Source organism: Rousettus aegyptiacus, unplaced genomic scaffold (genome assembly GCF_014176215.1).
Source record: "Rousettus aegyptiacus isolate mRouAeg1 unplaced genomic scaffold, mRouAeg1.p scaffold_m13_p_10, whole genome shotgun sequence".
NCBI lineage: Eukaryota > Metazoa > Chordata > Mammalia > Chiroptera > Pteropodidae > Rousettus > Rousettus aegyptiacus.
Window position 1 is genome coordinate 1685786 of NW_023416285.1, and position 17928 is coordinate 1703713.

The 17928-nt window shown below is 62.8% G+C and overlaps 2 protein-coding genes across 3 annotated transcripts; one reads left to right on the forward strand and one right to left on the reverse strand.

Annotated features, from left to right (window-relative positions):
* Positions 1-223: 223 nt before the first annotated feature.
* Positions 224-3584, forward strand: LOC118608632 (collagen alpha-1(IV) chain-like). The gene is made up of 4 exons (XM_036227345.1): positions 224-245; positions 878-962; positions 1446-1675; positions 1957-3584. Exons 1-4 carry the CDS (start codon positions 224-226, stop codon positions 2088-2090), a joined length of 471 nt encoding a protein of 156 aa, XP_036083238.1. The 3' UTR covers positions 2091-3584.
* A 1163-nt stretch (positions 3585-4747) lies between these two features.
* On the reverse strand, positions 4748-15734 carry LRPAP1 (LDL receptor related protein associated protein 1). 2 transcript variants are annotated; one of them, XM_036227457.1, is made up of 8 exons: positions 15492-15734; positions 10808-10952; positions 9360-9484; positions 8890-9010; positions 8488-8649; positions 8042-8127; positions 6953-7129; positions 4748-5944 (listed from the first exon to the last, which is right to left on the reverse strand). In XM_036227457.1, exons 1-8 carry the CDS (start codon positions 15696-15698, stop codon positions 5882-5884), a joined length of 1086 nt encoding a protein of 361 aa, XP_036083350.1. In that variant the 5' UTR covers positions 15699-15734; the 3' UTR covers positions 4748-5881. The 2 variants fall into 2 exon arrangements, with proteins under 2 accessions (XP_036083350.1, XP_036083351.1); XM_036227458.1 differs by having other exon boundaries at positions 8042-8124; positions 8491-8649; positions 15492-15733.
* Between the last annotated feature and the right edge of the window lie 2194 nt (positions 15735-17928).

The window sequence follows — 17928 nt, forward strand, 5'->3', positions numbered from 1 at the left end:
TGTCACCCATTCTCTTCCCCAGTGTGTCCAGGCCTCCTCGCTCCTGCCCGGAGATGCCCGGAGGGGCCCCTGTCTGCTGCCGGCTTCGCTGCCTCTCTGGGCGGGGCGGGCAGCGTGGGGCACTCGGCGGAGGCCCTGGGCCTTCCTTCCAAGTGGCAGGCTGGGGGCGACCGTGGCAGGCAGTGCAGACACTGGCCAGGGGTCCCCCTCGCTTCCTGGGGCCATGAGGCCCAAGGTCAGCCCAGGTCCGTGCCAGGTGCCTTGTCTTGAGTCTGGTGACAGCTTCACCTGCCTGGCGAGTGGGTAGGGCTCCTGTGGCCCATTCCAGCCCACGGCCCCTCGAGGGCCCACTGTCGGTGAGGCGGGCCCCGTGGCGGTCGGTGGGCAGGGCCCGCCGTCCAAGGGGGTGCGTGTGCGGTCACGGGCCACCAGCCTTCCCTCCCCGCGTGCTGGTGGCCGAGTGCCCCGCTCAGGCCCCTGGGGCCCCCTCCTCTGGCTGTCTCACCGCTGACCAGGCACCTGGAAGAGGCTGCTTGGCAGCCCGGGAGCCCCGACTCGTCTCCTGGGGCCCCAGGCTGGGGTGCACCTCCCAGCAGCAGGCGACGGAGGCAGGGCCGCGAGCCAATCCAAGTGCTCACAGGGCTGGGGGGCCAGGTTTGGCCTGGCCCGAGTTGTCGACAGGGCCCACGGGAAGGCCTGGGATGCAGGGAGCTGGTGCCCCAGGCTGGGTGGCCCTGTAGGTGGCCCAGCCCCGTTCTGTGTCGCTCGCCCTTGGGGTTGGCGCCTTGGTTTGTGGGAGCCTGCTGGACAGACTGACATGGACTCTCTCTGGTTTAGGGAGTGGCGGCCGCACCCCCTGGGCTCCCTGTGCCTGCAGGTAGGCCGGGCTCTGGAACCAGCTCTCACACGTGGGACGAGGGAGGCGGCGGCCGTGGTGGCTGCAGCGACAGCCCAGCCAGTGTGTACAGACAGGGCAGTGGGTGGCAGTGGACAGCAGCAGACAGCACTAGGGAGTGGACAAAGGGGACGACAGGGCAGGAGCATGCAGCTCGAGGCGGCCCAGCATCTTGGATGGGGAGAGGACGTGACGGGCCTGGGGCCATCCCAGAGGTGTGACCGGACACGTGGGCCTGTGCTCAGGGAGGGAGGCGCTGTGGGGACCCACCAGGCCGGCGGCCCCTGAAGCCTGGAGCAGGCAGGGAGATCGGGAGCTGGGGGTGGGCAGGGCGCTGGGGGCCTGAAGACAGAGGAGTGTGGTCACTGGACCCCAGTGGGCCGACGGGCAGCTGAGCAGCGGTCAGCCCGTCCCAGCAGGCAGAGGTGGGGACACCCTTTCCAGAAGCGCAGTGGTGACAGGGAGACAGGAGCCTGGCTCAAGGAGGGTGGAGGGGCGTCCCAGGCGGGGAGGGGGGGCACGGCTGCTCTGAGGGGTCCAGGTCCCCCAGGGGTGGAGGCCGGGGGACGTGTGGGGGTACAGAGACTGGGGGGCTCTTTGCTAGCCTCAGCCCAGGGCCACCCTGGGAGTGCACAGCCCCCCTCTCTGCAGGAGCGCCAGGGCTGGAAGGGCCGAGCGGCGAGGCGCCCACCTACGTGAACATCCCCGCCAGCCCCTCCTCCAGGAAGCAGCTGCACTACCTGGGCCTGGAGCTCGGGGAGTCCGGTGCGGGGGTCCAAGGTGTGTCCCCACCCAGGGTGACAGGACGGGGAGCCCGCAGCCCTGGGGCCCACGGGGGGCTGCAACTTTCCTTGGCCAGGGGCTCCTCCCCCAACCCCCTTGTCCCCCCTAATGCTGGGCCGGGACCTCAGAGCTCCCTCGGAGGCCCTACTGAGCGGACTGTGGGTGGAGCCCCCAGGCCAGATGCCCTGTCCTGGCTGAGGCCTCTGCTGGGGGACGGGGCTCTGCAGGGTGGCTTGGGGCTGCCGTCACTGGGCTGGCTCACTGGGGGCTGCTTCCAGGGGCTGGAACCTCCCGCTATGCACAGATTGACCTCGTGGCCACAGCAGCGGCCCACAGGGCGGGGGCTCAGCACGCACGGGCCCGGGCGGAGCGGCTGGCCGCGCTGGAGCCCAAGAAGAAGGACCCGCGCTGAGCCCGCCTGGCCGGGCAGCGGGGACGCGAGCCTGAGGGAAGTGGCCTCCTGAGGCATCCCAGGGTCACAGCCTGCAGTGTGGGCGTGGCGGGTCCCTGAACCCTCCCCCCTCCCCCCTCCTCGGCTAACCTGTGGCGGGAGATGCCCTGCTCTTGGCCTTAACAAGTCCCTGTGGACCTCAGGGAGGCGGCGGCCTCTGAGCTGCAGGCGGCCTTGGGACATACACGGCCCTCCCTTCCCTGAGCTGGCAGCCACCCAGCCGATGACAGCAGAGCACAAGTCTCCAGACCACGGCCGGGCGGGCCGGGCCCCCCGCAGCCAGCGCCCCTCGCGGGCACCGCCGGCCAAAGCACGAGGCAGGGGGCTGTCCTGTCGCGCCCGGCCGGTGGCCAGCGCGGCCCCTCGACGCCGCTCATCGCAGCCCTTATTGGGAGCCGCTCGTCAAGCGAATGGTCTACAGGTGCTGACCTTCTGTTGTAACACGCTCGTTATCCTCCTGAAGGACGAGATGAGCTGCCTCCTTTCTCGTGCCGCAGTGGCCGTGGCCCCCGGACACGCTCGGTCATCCCGACACGGCCGAGGGGTCCAGGGCCGGGACTGGCCCGTCCTTGGGATCTGGGCGGGGGTTCCCATGTGTGGATGGTGCCTGTGGCTTTGGGGCGGTCAAGTGGTATTTCTGTGACTCAGTGAGCTGGGGCAGAACTGTGGTCCCAGCCCTGCGGACCACGGGGTCTGGATACGGGGCTTCCTGCCGTCTCCCCCTAGGCCGGGGGCCCCAGAGGGCAGCCCCAAAACGGGTCCTCCCACCCTGGTCTCAGAGGCGAGAGGGGCTCCTCTCTGCTCCAGCCATGGCCCACTCAGACCCGCCCCTCCCTCCGTCCGTCCGTCCGTCTGTCCGTCCATCCCATCCACCTGCCATCCATCGTCTCTCAGCCCCTCGCCCTGGGGGCAGAAGTCCACCCGGGACAGGATCCTAGGGCAGCAGGACTCTGTGGGGAAGCTGCACGTGGGGGTGGGGGAGCACGGCCAGCTCACCCCAGTCTAGGGCTGCAGCGGGCAGTGTCCCTCCAGGCGGGAGGCTCGTACTCCACACCCCTGCGTGGGCTGCACGCACTGGCTGAGCAACTGGGACAGGCAACCAGGGGCCCTGGGTCCGACCAGTGACCTTGAGCGGCTGGCATCTGGGGTCTCCACACGGCTCAAGGACGTGTGAGGCATCGGGAAGGGCTCACGTCCGTCTGCAGGTGCGCCCTTGCCCGCTGCCCTGTGAGCAGACACACCCGCCTGGAGACCTATGGGCAGGGCCAGGGCTGCAGGAAGCAGAGTCGCCTCGGGGTGAGCTGGCCTGGCCAAGGGAACCACATGAGGGCGGCTGGGGAACGTGTGCTTGGCAGGCCGTGACGGGGGCCAAGCGTCTGCGCCCCACTGTGGCCCCATGGGGCCCGGTGCCGTGGAGGGGCCACGGCAGTGAGGACGCCGGCCAAGGCTGAGGGCAAGGGCGTGCCCTGGTGCAGGGGGAGGCGCTCCGGCACGGGGGGGCGGGGGCTCGGCCAGCTGGGGCAGCCGCGCGGGGCCGAGCGGGGGTGGGACCGCCGCTGCCCACGCGCCCACGCTCTTCATCGATGCTCTGAGCGTCCACCACGAGGGCCCAGAGCGAGGACTGTAAGCCAAACCGATCAAACACAAAAACGGTCGTGGGCGAAATCAATGCGAAAGAAACAAACTACACGGAAAAAACCAACGAACCCCAAAGCTGGTTCTCGAGGAAAAAAACGTCTATAAAACTAATAAGCCCCGAGCTGGCCCAGTCAGGGAGAACAGAGAAAACCCGAGTTACCAGCGTCAGGAAAGACGAGTGCCATGGCGGGACAGATGACAGACCGCGGGGAGAGGAGGGGGCAGCGTCGCCGACTTACGCCGGTCACTTTGACAGCGCAGAGGCAATTCCTCGACGAGCCCGGCTTTAGGACGCGAGGACCAAAATCTAAACGGCCTGACACCTCAGCGCGAGGAACGCTGCAGGCCTGACGGCCCCCCGCTCCCCCGCGTGCCCGAGCGGGGAGCAACGCGGTGCCACGGCGGCCGCGGACGGCGGAGGAGGACGCCTCCCGCGGCCTGCCTGGGTGGCCCATCGCTGCCACACCGGGAGACAGGTGGCGAGGAAGGAAAACGGTGGGCCAGTGTCCCTCCGGAGGACACGGTCCTTGGCCAGGTATCGCCACGTGGGGTCCGGTGACACTGTGGGGCACCGTGCCGTGACCCAAGGGGCTGACCCGGGAGCGTGAGGTCGCACACACCTTCCAGCGAAAACCCAAGCGACCGGCCACAGTAACCGCGTCGAGAAGCGAGCTTCCTGACCACCTTGACGGGCACGAAGCCGGCCCACTGGACAGGAAACCCGGCCCTCATCCCCCGCACTGGCCAAGTGCGCACAAGCCCACTACGACCGCAGTTGGGCAGGGACATCCACTCTGCTGCCGCCGTCCGAGAGTGGACTGGCCGACATGGCCACAGCACGGCGACTGGGCGGGGGGCGGGGGGGGCCTGTGGTACTGACGGGGGACGCCGCAGGATGTGGAGCTGACGTGTGAGCTGCAGGGCAGGACGCAAGGGCACCACGTGCAACAAACCATTCACAACGAAATAAAAACATATAGTTCACAACACCACAAAATATCTTGATATCTAGGAAAAAATCCAATGAAAACACATGAGGCCCTTACAGAAAGTACCTCGCCAAGAGAGAGGACAGGAGGCGGGCTCGGCGGAGCCACACGCGGCCTTCGAGGCTTGGACGACCCAATGTTAAGATGCTGACTCTCCCCACAGTGACCCACGTGCCGGAGGCAATCCCCATCAAAATTCTAGGAGGCGTTTCCGTAAAGATTCAGCTGATTCCAAAACGTCTGTAGAAACGTCTGCAGACACTTCGAAGTCTTTTTAAAGATAGGAAAATGCACGCGCCCTGATCCCAAGAGCCATTATAAAGCTGCTGCACGGAGCCGGCAATGGCACAGGAGAGACAAACAGATCAACGGGACAGGACAGTCTGGAAACAGAGCCACATCAGTACGTCCCCCTGAGTTCTGGCAAAGACACCGAAGCCAGCTGACGAACGGAGAAAAGTCTACATGACAAACAGCGCTAAAACACAAAGAATGAACCTCGAGTCCACCCAGAACTGGAACTCGTGTTCATGACCAGGTGACATCCGTGTGCCAGGACGCGAGTCCACAACTGAGGATCCCCCCAGCGACGCAGCTGGAGACTCGCCCGCCACGCTCGGCCCGGCCACAGAGCCATCGACTTTCCCTCCGCCTCCGGCACGGGGTGGGGGTGCGGGCCGGCGGGCCGCGAGGACACCTTAAGGTCGGCAGTGACCCACAGCCGCTCCCCACACCCGGGACTGGTGTCGCCCTGGGCCAGCCGAGGCCGAACGGCGGAGGCGTAGACACAGTGAGACAGAGACGGTGGGGTCATGTGTCAGGTCACAGATGAATCAAATCCTGCGACTGCTCTACAGGCCTCTGTACGCAGTATTTCCAGTGGCAGCTTTACAAGATCTTGCCGCACGCCTCTGCGGGGCAGCTGGAGGCAGCATTCCCGCCCCGGGTACACCAGCTTTCCTGGGGGGCCAGCTGCGGCGTGATCCCACAGACCCCCGCCAGGCGCCCGTGGCTCCTGAAGCCATCCTGTCCCACTGAGGAGCCCGTGACGCCTTCCCGAGGCTCTGTGCGTGCAGACGCCACCCAGGGCAGCCAGCCCGTCTTCGGGGACGTCCCGGGTCCCCGTCACAGCTCGTTGTGACGAGCTCTCGAGATCCGGCTGGACAGGTCCTGTAGGTGCTTCTTCACCTGCAGAGGCGACACGGCGCACGGCGCGGGCCCGTCAGCCCTGCGCCCCAGACGCCGTCCCCGCAGCCGCCGCGGCAGCCCGCGTGGACCAGGGGGCGCCGCTCCTGTCGCCCACCCCGCCACTTTCAAGAGGCGTCCTGTCGGCACGCGCGGGGCCGGCTGGCGGTCCCGTAGCTGGGCCCAGCGCTTTCCACGGCCTTCGCTCCTCCTCACAGAACCCTGCTCCCGGGGTCCCCCACGGGCACCCCTCAGCCTCGTCTGCATGTGCCTCACCCACGTGACACCCTTCTCCCTGGCACCCCGCCCCGCCAGATGCCTGGGGGCGCGCGGCCTTCAGGTTCCAGTGGTGACGCCTCCTGAGGTTCGAAGGCACGAGACTCTCTCCCGCCCCACGCCCTCTGTGGGGACCCTGTGCTCAGACCCCGCCTGCGGCTGGCGTCCCCGCTGCCCTGCGCCTTGTCACGTCATAAACCAGGTTCTCTGGACGAGGGCCCTTCACACTTTAATGCCGGGACGGCGCCCAGATTTGCAGTCAGCCTGAGCGCACTGTGGAGGGCAGCTTGGCAGTCACAAGTCAAAGCAGTGGCCTGGGCCTGCTGCTGCCTTGGGGTGCTCCCCTTTTCCTGGGGGCCAAGTGTGGTCTCCACGTGTGCGGGCGACGTCTCAGGACGCGCTGCCCACATATGCACTCGGGGGATGCCAAAGCCACCTCAGGTGGCGGGAAGAGCAGCCCTGCCCGCCTGCCCCGGCGTGCCCACAGCCCTTGCCAGGCCACCAAGTGGCGGCACCCAGGTCCCAGGCCTAAGGAGGCCCAGACGGTGGGTGGGAGGGGCCGGGAAGCCCCTAGCCCGCCGCAGCCCCCTGCGGGGCCCCGCAAGGCCCTGGAAGGAGCTGGCGCAGGCTGGGGCCTGCTGCTCCACCAAGCTCCGAGGGCGTGGACGAGCAGCCCCGCTCTGCAGGGGCGGGGCCTGAGGCTCGGACAGGAGGCCGGGGAGCAGACAGGCCCACCTTGTAGCCCAGCTCCTTGGTCTTCTCCTCCAGCATGGCGTAGCGCTCCTTGTTCCGGCTCACGTGCTCGTGGTCGCCGAACCGCTCCACGTGTTTCAACTTCTGATGAGAAATTTCCAGCTGCTTCTGGTAGTGGTTATGTTTCTCAATTTTGACTTCAAAGTGCTTCAGCTCCTCCTGGAATAACGTTTAAATGACACACTCTCAGCGTCACCGGGCCCCGCAGGGACAGCGGCCAGCTGCCCACCTGAAGGCCGCACACACGGAGCTCCCACCGTGCAGCTCGTCCAGGGCAGCCCCCCACCCCCTGCCACGAAGCAGCATGCTCGCACACAGGTGAGACAGAGACGGTGGGGTCATGTGTCAGGTCACCTGCTAGAACCTGAGACGTGAGCGCTCTGTGCACCCTCCCGGACCCTGACCCAGGGGCCCCGCCAGGCACCGGGCTCCCGCCCACCCGACCCCACGCCCAGCCAGACGCCCAGGGCTCAGACTTCGACCACAGCCTCCCTGCACCGTCCCCCCCTGTCCCCACGGCCTCTGGCCGTCTGGATCAGCCCCTGGCCTTGACCCCCGTGCTCCACCGTCGCCCTTCCCACCCACCCAAAGCACGCCTGGGTCAGACGCCCCAAGGCCCACCCCCCCCCCCAGTCCCGGGCTCAGCTGTCACGTCCTCCAGCCCCCAGTGCAGGGGCCAGCCCGGGGCCCCCGCGAGCAGATCCAAATACGGGGGCTGGGCGCCCTCAGGGACCTCTGCTGGACCGCCCTGCTGCCTCCACCCCACGGCTGTCCCCTGACCTCCCAGCCAACGCGCCCCCACCAGGCCCAGGCAGGGTCTCCTCTTCCAATGCCCCGCACCCCACTCACTTCCGCCCAGCCCCTTCCGCCCAGCCCAACCGAGGCCAGACTTCCATTCCCTGGACACAGCGCACGGCAGTCCCCAGCCACCAACCGGACGGCAGCGGGCGGGACGCAAAGGGCAAGGGGAAGCCGCTGGGATGAGCCACCCGCTCTGATCACACAGAGAGCGCGTTGGCGCCCCGGCCCCAGCGACGGCAGCTCAGCACCCGGCGCTGCCGCGGCCCTTACCCGGAGCGACGCCAGCTCCTCCTCGGTGAGGTTGGCCGACTGGGCCAGGTCCCACAGGTCAATCACACGGGGCTCCTCGAACTCTGGCGGAGAGCAGGCGACATCAGGGGGGGCGCGGCAGCCCCCGCGACACCCGCGCCCGCACGCCCCACCCGCCATGCGCATGCGCGGCAGCGCGCCCCGCAAGCACACGGCGCCCTCCCCGGCGCGTTCAGTGCGGAGGCCACAGGGCCCGCAGTGCTGGTGTCGGACCCGCCGTCCCGACGAGGGACGAAGGGAAGGCTGACATCACGGAGGGAACGGGGAGAGACTGGAAAGCAAGCTGGGTGTGACTTCCGAAGACAAGGGACAGAGACAAGCCGGGTGCAGCCTCCACACGCGGCCCAGGCCCCCTCCCCCCCGCATCCCCCCCACCCCAGGGCCCGCGGCGGGCGGGGCGCCCGACTCACCGGCGCCGGCGCCGTAGCCCTGGTGGCTGACCCTGCGCAGCCGGTCGAAGCCCTGGCTCAGGCCGCGCAGCCGGTCCTTCAGCTCCGCGTGCCGGCCGCGCAGCACCTCCTCGCGCACGCCGCCCCCGTCCACCGGGCCGATGGCGTTCTCCTGCGCGTCTGCGGAGCGGGCGGGACAGCTGCTGCGGGCCGGCCCTTCCCAGGGCACACTGCGGCCTTGCGGGAGGGAACCCGCCCCCCCTCCCGCCTCCACGCGGCCCCGGTGCGCCACTGAGGTCACCCCGGGGAAGCTGCGCGCGCCCCTGCGGGAGGGGCAGCCAACGGCGCTGAAGCCGGTGCCCCGACTCGTGTCCCTGCCTGTCACGGCACCCGCCCCCACGGGGACACGGGGCAGGGCACCTTCGGCTGCGCTCAGCGTCCCCAGCATGGCGTCGTACTCGCGGACCTTCTCCCTGTGGTGCTGAAACTCCCGCCACAGCTTGTCCAGCTCGGCCCTGGAGAACTTCCCAGAGGTCTTGGCCTGGGGGAGAGCGCCAGCTGTGATCCCTGCTCCCCCAACCGCACCCTGCGCCCCCTTGTCACCCCACTCACTTTCCCTGGGGGATGACAGAGTGACAGGTAAACAACGCAGGTTCCGAATTCAGCCTGGAGGCCACAGCAAGCCCCCTGCGTGGGGGCGGGGCCCTCCCCCACACGCCAGGACGAGGGCCCCTGCTCATTGTGGCCCCCACGGAACATCCCAGACAGAAGCCCGTGGACGCGGGGCAGGGGCGCACTCTGCGAGACGTCAGCGCGCGGAAGCCCCGGCAGCGCCCCACTCGCGATGCGAGGGGACATGTTTCGGGGTTTGTGGAAGGCTGTGAGGGTACCTTGTGCCACAGCTTCTCCAGCCGGGGGTCCTCCAGGCTGTCCTGCTCCATGCCATCACCCAGAGAATTGCTACTGACCGCCCGGGCGTCCTTCCTCCCGTCCAGACCATACTTGGCCAGAATGACTAGGAGAGAAGTGGGGTACCAGTCAAGGCGGGTCCCGAGCGGGGGGTGGGTGGGAGCTGCCCGCAGGTGCCCTCTGCCCACCAGGTTTGCAGTGACCATTAGGGACCTAGCAGGACAGGAGAAGAACAAACTGGGGGCTCACTCTCCCGCCGCGTCCAGCGGCCAAGCGGACCCCACCAGGCAGACACTGGCTGCTCTGAGGCTCCCCCTACGAGCACCACTGGCCGGGACGGGGGTCTGTCAGTGAGGCCATCTCTACAGGCCTGTTTCAGATTTTCAAAACCAAAATTTGTCACCCAGCTCTGGCCAGTGTGGGAGACAGCGGCTCAGGGTGGAGGGGCGTATGGGTGTGGGGGGCTTTTCCGCACCCGGTCGCCGACACCCTGCAGGAGAAGCGCGGGCGCCAGCACCTCCAGCAAAACGCTAACGGCGGCGGCGGGGAGGGCAGCTCGGCCGGTCACGCGAGGACGGCCACCAGGGCTGCTCCTTGCAGCGCCGGCCACAGCACCCGCCCTCTGCATAGATGGGGCCCTCACTGAAGCATCGTGGGCCAGGCACCTGCCACCCCTGGGAGCAGCTCTCCGGAGCCAGATTTGGGGTTCCGGCGCAGTGGCCCTCCGGGACAAGCCCTGTGCCGGCCCTCCCTGCTCTGACGGGACGGGGGTCCTCCCGGGCTGCAGGATCCGGCTCTACTGTCCCCTCCAGGGCCTGCACTCTATTCCTGCCACCGCAGGGTCCTCCACATCCAAGCCAGCCCCACCTCTGGACACAACCAGTCCCTGTGGGGGGCACCTTGACCCCCGCCCCACCCCAGCTCCTCGCCCATGTCCGCCCTCAGCAATGCCTAGCCTGCTCTCGGCTGGTGAAGGCTTCATTTCTGTCTCCGTCTACACTGCCTGTGCCTCAGAACTCACTCCACACGCAGGCTTCGACCACAAGGAGGCGTGAAGTGTGCGTTCTCAGTGCTCGTCTGCGAGCTTGTGGGTTTCCTAGGTGGCAAACAGCAGTCGGGTCCCCTCCCTAAACTGCAGGAGGCCCCCCTACCAAGCCACGAACACTGTGGTCGGTGTAGGTCACACAGGTGCACGCGCCTATCACCTCATCACACTGCGTCACCGAGATCGGCGTGTCGGCATGCTTAATTCAAACCCGAAAAAACGATTTAGAAAAAGGTTGTTCAGATGGCTCCCTGACCAGTCAGCCAGGGCCTGGGCTGCCCCAGGGCCCGCGACCTCGTCCTGCCCACAACCCGGGTCAGACTCAGGAGCCAGGGCCGCGGAGCCTGGTGGCCGCCCCCGCACGTGCAGAGAGAAGGAAGATACCGCCGAGACTGCGTCTGAGTTTCGCCTCTTTCTCCCCGTCTTCGTCTAAGCCTTCGGCCTTCAACTTCTTCCAGCTGAACTCATCCCTCTCCTGTATCTTCAGGTCAGCATGGAGCTCGGACAGCTCCACGGGAGAAAGCTGAAGCTGTGGGACCAGAAAAGAGGACGCGTGACCGCTGGCCTCAGGACGAACCCGCGGTCCGGTCTGCGAGAAAGTGACTCTGGAGAAAGCGTGACCAGGAGACACTGGGAGACAAGCCAGAGATGCGCGCAGGGTCCCGGACAGTCGAAATCCCACACACGGTCCCCCGGCACGTCGAAGGGACCACGGGCCCCGCCTGAAACAGACAGCGGCATGGAATGACCTAGAAAGCCCAGGTCCCTAGGGAGCCGCGCGCTGTCAGCAGCCTGAGTGTGCAGGCACGGGAGGGAGGACCACCCTCCCGGCCCGGGCCCTGGGGACATTCGCGGGCACCTGGGCACACGGGGAGGGCACAGGGCCATGGATGCAGGGCTCAGCCTTGCATCGAGCAACCTCGACAAGGATAAGCGGCGACCGCCAGGACAGAAGGCTGGGTTTGTGGAAACTTCCACACGAAATTAGAAATAAAAAGCCCCTCCTCATGGCTCCCCGGGACGCTGGCGGGGAAGCTCTGCCCGCCATCTCGCGCCCCCCGTGAGCAGGGTCTGTCCTCCATGCCCCCAGTCAGCCCGCTCCCCTGCTCGGCCCCCAAGTCCTGGCCTGGCACCCACTCCCCTGGCCAAAACGACGCATGAGGCTTCTGGTCATGCTGAGCTGGCAGCTTGAAAAACAATTTTGTCCACGTGCTCGGTGCACGTCCAACTCCGAGGAGCTCGCGAATGACGCCACAGTGACAGACCCGGGGCGGGGCGGGAAGAGTGGGGGGATGGCCCTCAGGCGGTCTGCAGGTCTGCTCTCTCTGTGCCCGGAGCCGCCCCAGGCAGATGCTCTGCCCAGACCCCAGGCCACCGGCTGTCCTGTGGAAGGGGTCTGCTCCCGCCGCGCTCCGGCCAGAGGTGCGTGTGTGCACCATGAGCGGGGACAGGGAGGGGACCACATCCCTGCCAGAGCCTGGGAGAGTTACAGGCCAGTGTGGGAAGGGAACACAGAAGGGAACAGAAGCTGCCAGGGGCCCAGAGGCCGCAGGGCGGGCTGTGCACAGGCCCTCGGACCAAGGGGTGCTGCCCTGGGCACCTCAGCCATCCAGGGTCCCCTGCGAAGTGAAAGGAAGATCACAGACCCTAGAGGCCCTTTATAAACAAATCACGTAGTTCCTGACTTCCTGTCGTCTCCCGCTGACTCTGGAGGGGCAGAGGCTTGGGCTAAATTTGGCCTGCAGCTGAACCCCCCTCAGGACTGTGCCACTGGACACCTACTACACAAATCCACACTAAGAAGACCGGGAGACTGAGGAGCTCTGCTTAGTACATAGAAACAGACACGGAAAGGCAGCCAAAATGGGAAGACAAAGAAGCAGAAGCCATACGAGAGAACAGAACAGAGATCCAGATGTAATGGAGTCAAGTGATCTAACAGATGCAGAGTTCAAAACACTGGTTATAAAGATGCCCAGTGAACTTTTGGGACATGTAGATAAATTCAGTGACAACTTCAACAAGGATAAAAAACATAAAAATGGAAGTGGAATTACAAAAGGGAACCAGTCTGAAATGAAGAGCACATTACCTGAGATGAGAAGTATGTCAAATGGAATACACAAACGAATAAAGAAAGTGAATAAAGAAGAGGATCACATGCCTTATCTAGAGGACGGGAAAGCCAAGGACACTCAGTCAGAACAGCAAGAATAAGATGCCAAGACTGTGGAAAACTTCCCTAACCTGGTGAAGGAAATGGACATAAAACCCCAGAAAGCTCAAGGAATTCCAAATCAGGGATCCAAGGAGGCCCACACCAAGACACATCATAATTAAAACGCCAAAGGTTAAATAAAGAAAAAAATATCAAAAGCAGTAAGAGAAAAACAGATAGTTACTTATAAGGGAACACCCATAAGACTGGCAGCTGATTTCTCAAAAGAAACTATGCAGGACAGAAGGGCTTGGCAAAAAACATTTGATAAGATGAAGACCCAGGATCTATAACTGAGGATAATTTATTCAGCAAAGCTATCATTTAGAGTTGAAGGACAGATAAAGAGCTTCCCAGACAAAAATAAGCTAAAGGAATTTATCACCACCAAGCCAGTATTACAGGAAATGTTGGAGGGACTTCTTTAAGAAGAAAAAAAAAGTATCAAAAACAGGAATAAAGAATGGTAACAACTACATTCCTATCAATAAGTACCTTAGATGGAAAAGAATTAAGTGCTCCAAGCAAAAGACAGAGTGGCTGAAAGGATAAGAAAACAAGACCCCTGCATATGAAAAGGAAGGGATAGAAAAAGATATTGCTTTGATGGACCTAGAAGGTATTTAAGTCAGACAGAGAAAGAAAAACACTATATGATTTCACTTAAATCCGGAATCTAAGGAATAAAAAGAACAAACTAACCAAAAACAGACTCACAAATATAGTGGACAATTTGGAGTCAGACAGAGGGGAGGGAGCTTTGGGGGGCTGGGAGAATGGGGTGAAGGGTTAAAGAAGTACAGATTAGTAGCTGATGGATGGTCACGGGGGTGGGGAGCGCGGCAGAGGGAATGCAGTCAGCATTAATACATTAGCCAGGGGGAGGGCCGGGCGGGGAGGGAGCAACTAGGGGGATCGTTTTATGAACTGTGTAGATGTCAAACCAATATACTGTATACTCGAAACTAATTAAAATAATTTTTTAAAACCCCACAAAAACACAAAACAACCGAACCCATAAGAAAAACCTGCTTTGGGATTCTTAAAGTTCAATGGCTGATTTCTAAAGCCATACCAGCATGTCCTCACCCAGAGCGGCTGGTCAGAATGCCATGTCCAGGTGGACTCCAGCTCCTGGCTCCGACTGGCTCCCGGCTAGGGGCCCAGGCAAGGCCGTCCTGCGTGGAGTCGGGCCGCCCTGGGGAGAGCGGGCTCGCCGAGACGCGTGTGACCCAGATCGCAGAGTGTGCCCCGGACAGTCAGACCAGGGTTCAGGGAAACGTGTCCTGGGGCAGCTAAGTGGGGAAGGCTGCTGCCGGTGACACACCGTGACTCAGCATGTGAAGAGCTCTGTGCCGTTTCCCAAAGCTACTGACCCCAGACCAGTCACCTCCTAAGGACGAGTCCTGGGGTGGACAGTGGCTAAGGATGTGCCAATGGCCCGCATCTGAGCTTGCGTGGGAGCTGGTCGCCAGCAGGAATGCTCTGTGGCTTGAGGATGGACCACCAGCCCCCACTCTTCGGAGCTCTGCTCCAGGTCCCATGGGAACACCTGGCGCTCACTCTCTGGATTCTTTTAATCTTTTTACATTAGTTAAATGTTAACACCTCACATGAAGAAACTAGTTAACAGTGTCAAAGGCAAAACAGAACTGCCCAATATTAAACAGAGGAGCGGATCAACGACAGGGAGACGTGCAGACACGCGGAACAGAGCCGCCCCGCAGAAGCGAGCGGCTCCTGTGGCACGTTTGCGGGTGCTGGTGCCACAGGTGTGCGCCTGGCTTCACACTCATCCCGATGTGGGCACTGAACACGCACAGCTTTCACGATATCCATCACATCTCAGTAAGGTGATTAAAAAAAGTCCGTGGGAACCAGTGTCCAGCCGAGCCTCTGGATCCGGCCACTGCTCTGAGCTCTGGCCCGGGGATGGTGCAGAGCACGATTCAAGGAGGCTGGGCAGCCAGCGCCCAGCAACACTGCGTGTGCCTCAGGTGGGTACCCGCGAGCCCACGCAGACCTCTGGGCGGCCCACCCTCACCTTCCCGGCTCTTCCAGGTAGATCAGTGAAGGTGCTCCAAGGACAGACCAGACGCCCACGTCCTGGTATGCAGGTGAGGCGGCCCCGCCTCTCACCCTCCCAGCGCCTGCCCCAGGGCGCAGGGACATAGTGCCCCAGCAGGAGGGACCTGGGCTTTCAGACACAACTCCCCCCACCCTCCCGCCTCTGGGCCTCCCACCTGGCAGGGCACGTATCTCAACACATTTTAATCACCGGGTAAGGACGGAAACCCTGACAGGAACTTGGGGCTCGCAGAATCGTGTCCTTGAGTGTCTGCTGCGACACCCTATGGGCCTGCTGGGGTTGTCCCCTTGTGATACCAGGACACGGTGACCCTGAGCTGAGGAGGGGCCCACACCAACCGAAGCCCGGCGCACACGGGCGCGGTCCACAGAGGCACCCTTAAGACTCCCCCCGCCCCCCGGGCCGCGCCCAACCCCCACAGCGCCAAGGACAGCGCCCGGCCCCGCTGCTCCGCGGTCTTGCAACACCCCAGGAAACCACCAGCCCACAGGGCTGGGCAGAAGTAGCCCTGACTTCCCGGTCCCGCCTGCGGCTCTTCCGAGCCCTTCTACCGAAGAGGACTCGGGCGACTGCACAGCACGGCGAGATGCGGCGGCGGGAGGCAGCAGCGCACGCTGCGCCCCGGTCTCACCCCACGAGACGTGAGTCTCCCGGTCTTCTCAGAGCACCCCGAACCCCGACCATGGCATCTGCGCACCAAGGCAGGAATCGCACCCCCGGCCCGGCCCCCGGTGGAGGGACCGGGCGGGGAAGAGCCTCACCCGCTGGGCCTTCTCCCACAGCTGGTTCAGCTTCTCCATGCGGAACTCCCCCCCGGGCTCGCGCTTCGGGGGCCGCTCGGGCTCGTTCCTCTCCCGCGAGTACTTGCCGCCGTGGCCCGCAGCCGGCCAGGGCACGAGCAGCAGGAGCAGCATCGGCAGCGGGACCAGGAGCCCGCGAAGCCCGGACCCGAACCGCCGCGGCGCCATCTTCCTGCTCCTGCAGCCGAGACCCCGCGCGTCGGCCCCAAGCAGTCCCGCCAGGCCCCGCCCCGAGGTCCCGCCCCACCGCGCTGCCTCCTGGGAGTTGTAGTCCTTCTGCGAGCCTTCGGCCCAGGCGAGGCCGCCTGCGAACTACAAGGCCCGGGACGCCCTGCGGAGGCATGTGGACGTTTCTCAGGCAACCACGCCGCGGTCTCGTGACGTCGGCGCCCCAGCGGAGGCCGACTGCTCTAGTGCTGACCTGAGGCTGCAGGGGTGTCAGAGCCTTGGTCGAGAGGGGACTCCAACCCCCAGACCCCAGAAGCCGGGTGACCGGAGGCCCCTCTCCCTTCTACCCTGTAAGGGACCGTGTCTGGCTGTGCCTGAGGCGGTTCCTGTGTCATCTGCATTGACGTTGAATCTCCTTTGTCATTATGGGCTTGGTTGGGGACGGTGGCCCCTGCTTGGCAGTCAGGTGCAAATGTCACTGCTGTCAGGAACCTTAGGACCACCCAGCCCACTCCTTCATTTGACAGAGGAAGGAAAGCTGAGCCCCAGGAAGGTCCGCCCCCGCTGGCCCGGGGCGGGGGGGGGGGAGCGCCTGCATGCCAACACTCTGAACTTTGTCTGACCCTTTCCCTCTGTGCCATTTTTCTGTATGAGAGCCATTCGTGCCCCTGTCTTATTAAACCAGAAATATTCAGCATAGCGACATGTTGGGGGCTGCCCCGGTGAGTTGGGCAGCGCCCTGGAGGTAGAGGGGGCCACGCAGATTGCTGCCTTCAAGTGGCTTGAGGTATGGGGTCGAGTAGAGGCACCACCTAGGTGCTTTGGGGCTTCGAGAAGGAACAGGGTGAGCACATCTGCTAAGAAAGACTTGAAAGGCCTCCAGGGGTGGTAGATTGTGCCTGGGCGGGCCACATTACAAGTGAGGGGACTCTGAGAACAAAGGAAGGGGGTGGAGAAAACCTGGGCATCTCGGGAGGAATTAATGCTTAGAAGCTTTTTAAAACTATTCTGAGTTGTTGCAGAAAAGGCGTAGGGTGCCTGGGATCAGGGAGCACTCTGCTGCCCTTCCTGCCTGATGTCCAGGATCTTGAGAGCCACTGTTCCGTGTATTTTGTGCAATTGTTCAGTCGTTTCAGGCAAAAGACTGAATTCAGTCCCTGTTACTTCATCCTAGCCAGAGCACAAGCTCCCAGCCACTTGGCTGTTAGTAGTGAATGCCCTTATCCTGGTTATTAGACTAGTTACTGTAACAAACTCTAAAAGGGATAAAGGCCCCAAGAGGATAGATGCCTACTCCTACCCCTGTTCACGTCAGGAAGGCCCACACTCTTGTGTCATCCAGCAGGACTTCCGAGATCGCTTCCCCCTGGGGAAAGGGGCAGAGCACTGAGGATCTCAGAGGGGAAGTGATTGAAAAGCCAGGCCCGGTAGGTACTTCTGCCCACACTCTACAGCCTGGAAGCAGGCAAGTGGCCACCCTAGCAGACCAAGAAAATTGCAGGCCAATATTCCTTGTGAATATAGACACAACATTGCTGAACGAAATATTAGCAAATCAAATCCAGCAATATGTAAACAAAGAAATAAGTTTAGCTTTATATGTGAAAATGAATCAATGTAATTCTCTTGATTAATTAATAGAATAAAGGAGAAAAAAACCACATAACATTCTCGACAGGTGTAGTAGCAGCACGTGACCAGTCCATCCAACGCCCATTTGTGATCAAATCACTCAGGGAACGAGCAGTGGGTAGGGGACTTTCTCAATCTGGCAAGAGACGTCTAAACAAAAATGTACAGCTCACATCATCTTAATGGTGAAATGTTGAGTGCTTTCATCCTAAAATTAAAAAGAATGCAAAGGTGTTCACGGTCATCGCTGACATTTAACACACAGCTACATGCCCACCAGAACCAAACAGGTCCACTCTGTCACATGTTGGAAGAGATATGAAGCCACCGAACCCCTCATCCATTGCTGGTGGGAGTGGAAGACGGTCAACCACTTTGCAAAACTGTTTGTCAGTTTCTTATACAATGAAATATTTATTTTATAGCCCAATTCAGTTGGTATTCTATCAACCTAGCAAATCAATTCCTAGGTTGCCGAAGAGAAAGTAAAACATGTCTACAAAAAGGTTTGCACGAGAACATTTTTGGCAACTTTATTCATAAAAGGCAAAGATGGGAAGCAACCCAAATGCCCATCAACAAAACGGATAAACGAATT

Bases quoted from the DNA above. Each gene is read 5' to 3' on its own strand.
- LOC118608632 (XM_036227345.1), top strand. From the start codon at position 224: ATGAGGCCCAAGGTCAGCCCAG. The intron at 963-1,445 runs GTACAGACAGGG...CAGGTCCCCCAG, and splicing joins AGCGACAGCCCAGCCAGTGT to GGGTGGAGGCCGGGGGACGT. The intron at 1,676-1,956 runs GTGTGTCCCCAC...GGCTGCTTCCAG, and splicing joins GTCCGGTGCGGGGGTCCAAG to GGGCTGGAACCTCCCGCTAT.
- LRPAP1 (XM_036227457.1), bottom strand. From the start codon at position 15,698: ATGGCGCCGCGGCGGTTCGGGTCCGGGCTTCGCGGGCTCCTGGTCCCG. The intron at 9,485-10,807 runs GTATCTTCCTTC...CTTCTCTCCTAG, and splicing joins ACTCAGACGCAGTCTCGGCG to TCATTCTGGCCAAGTATGGT. The intron at 8,650-8,889 runs GTGCCCTGCCCC...CCCGCTCCGCAG, and splicing joins GACGCTGAGCGCAGCCGAAG to ACGCGCAGGAGAACGCCATC.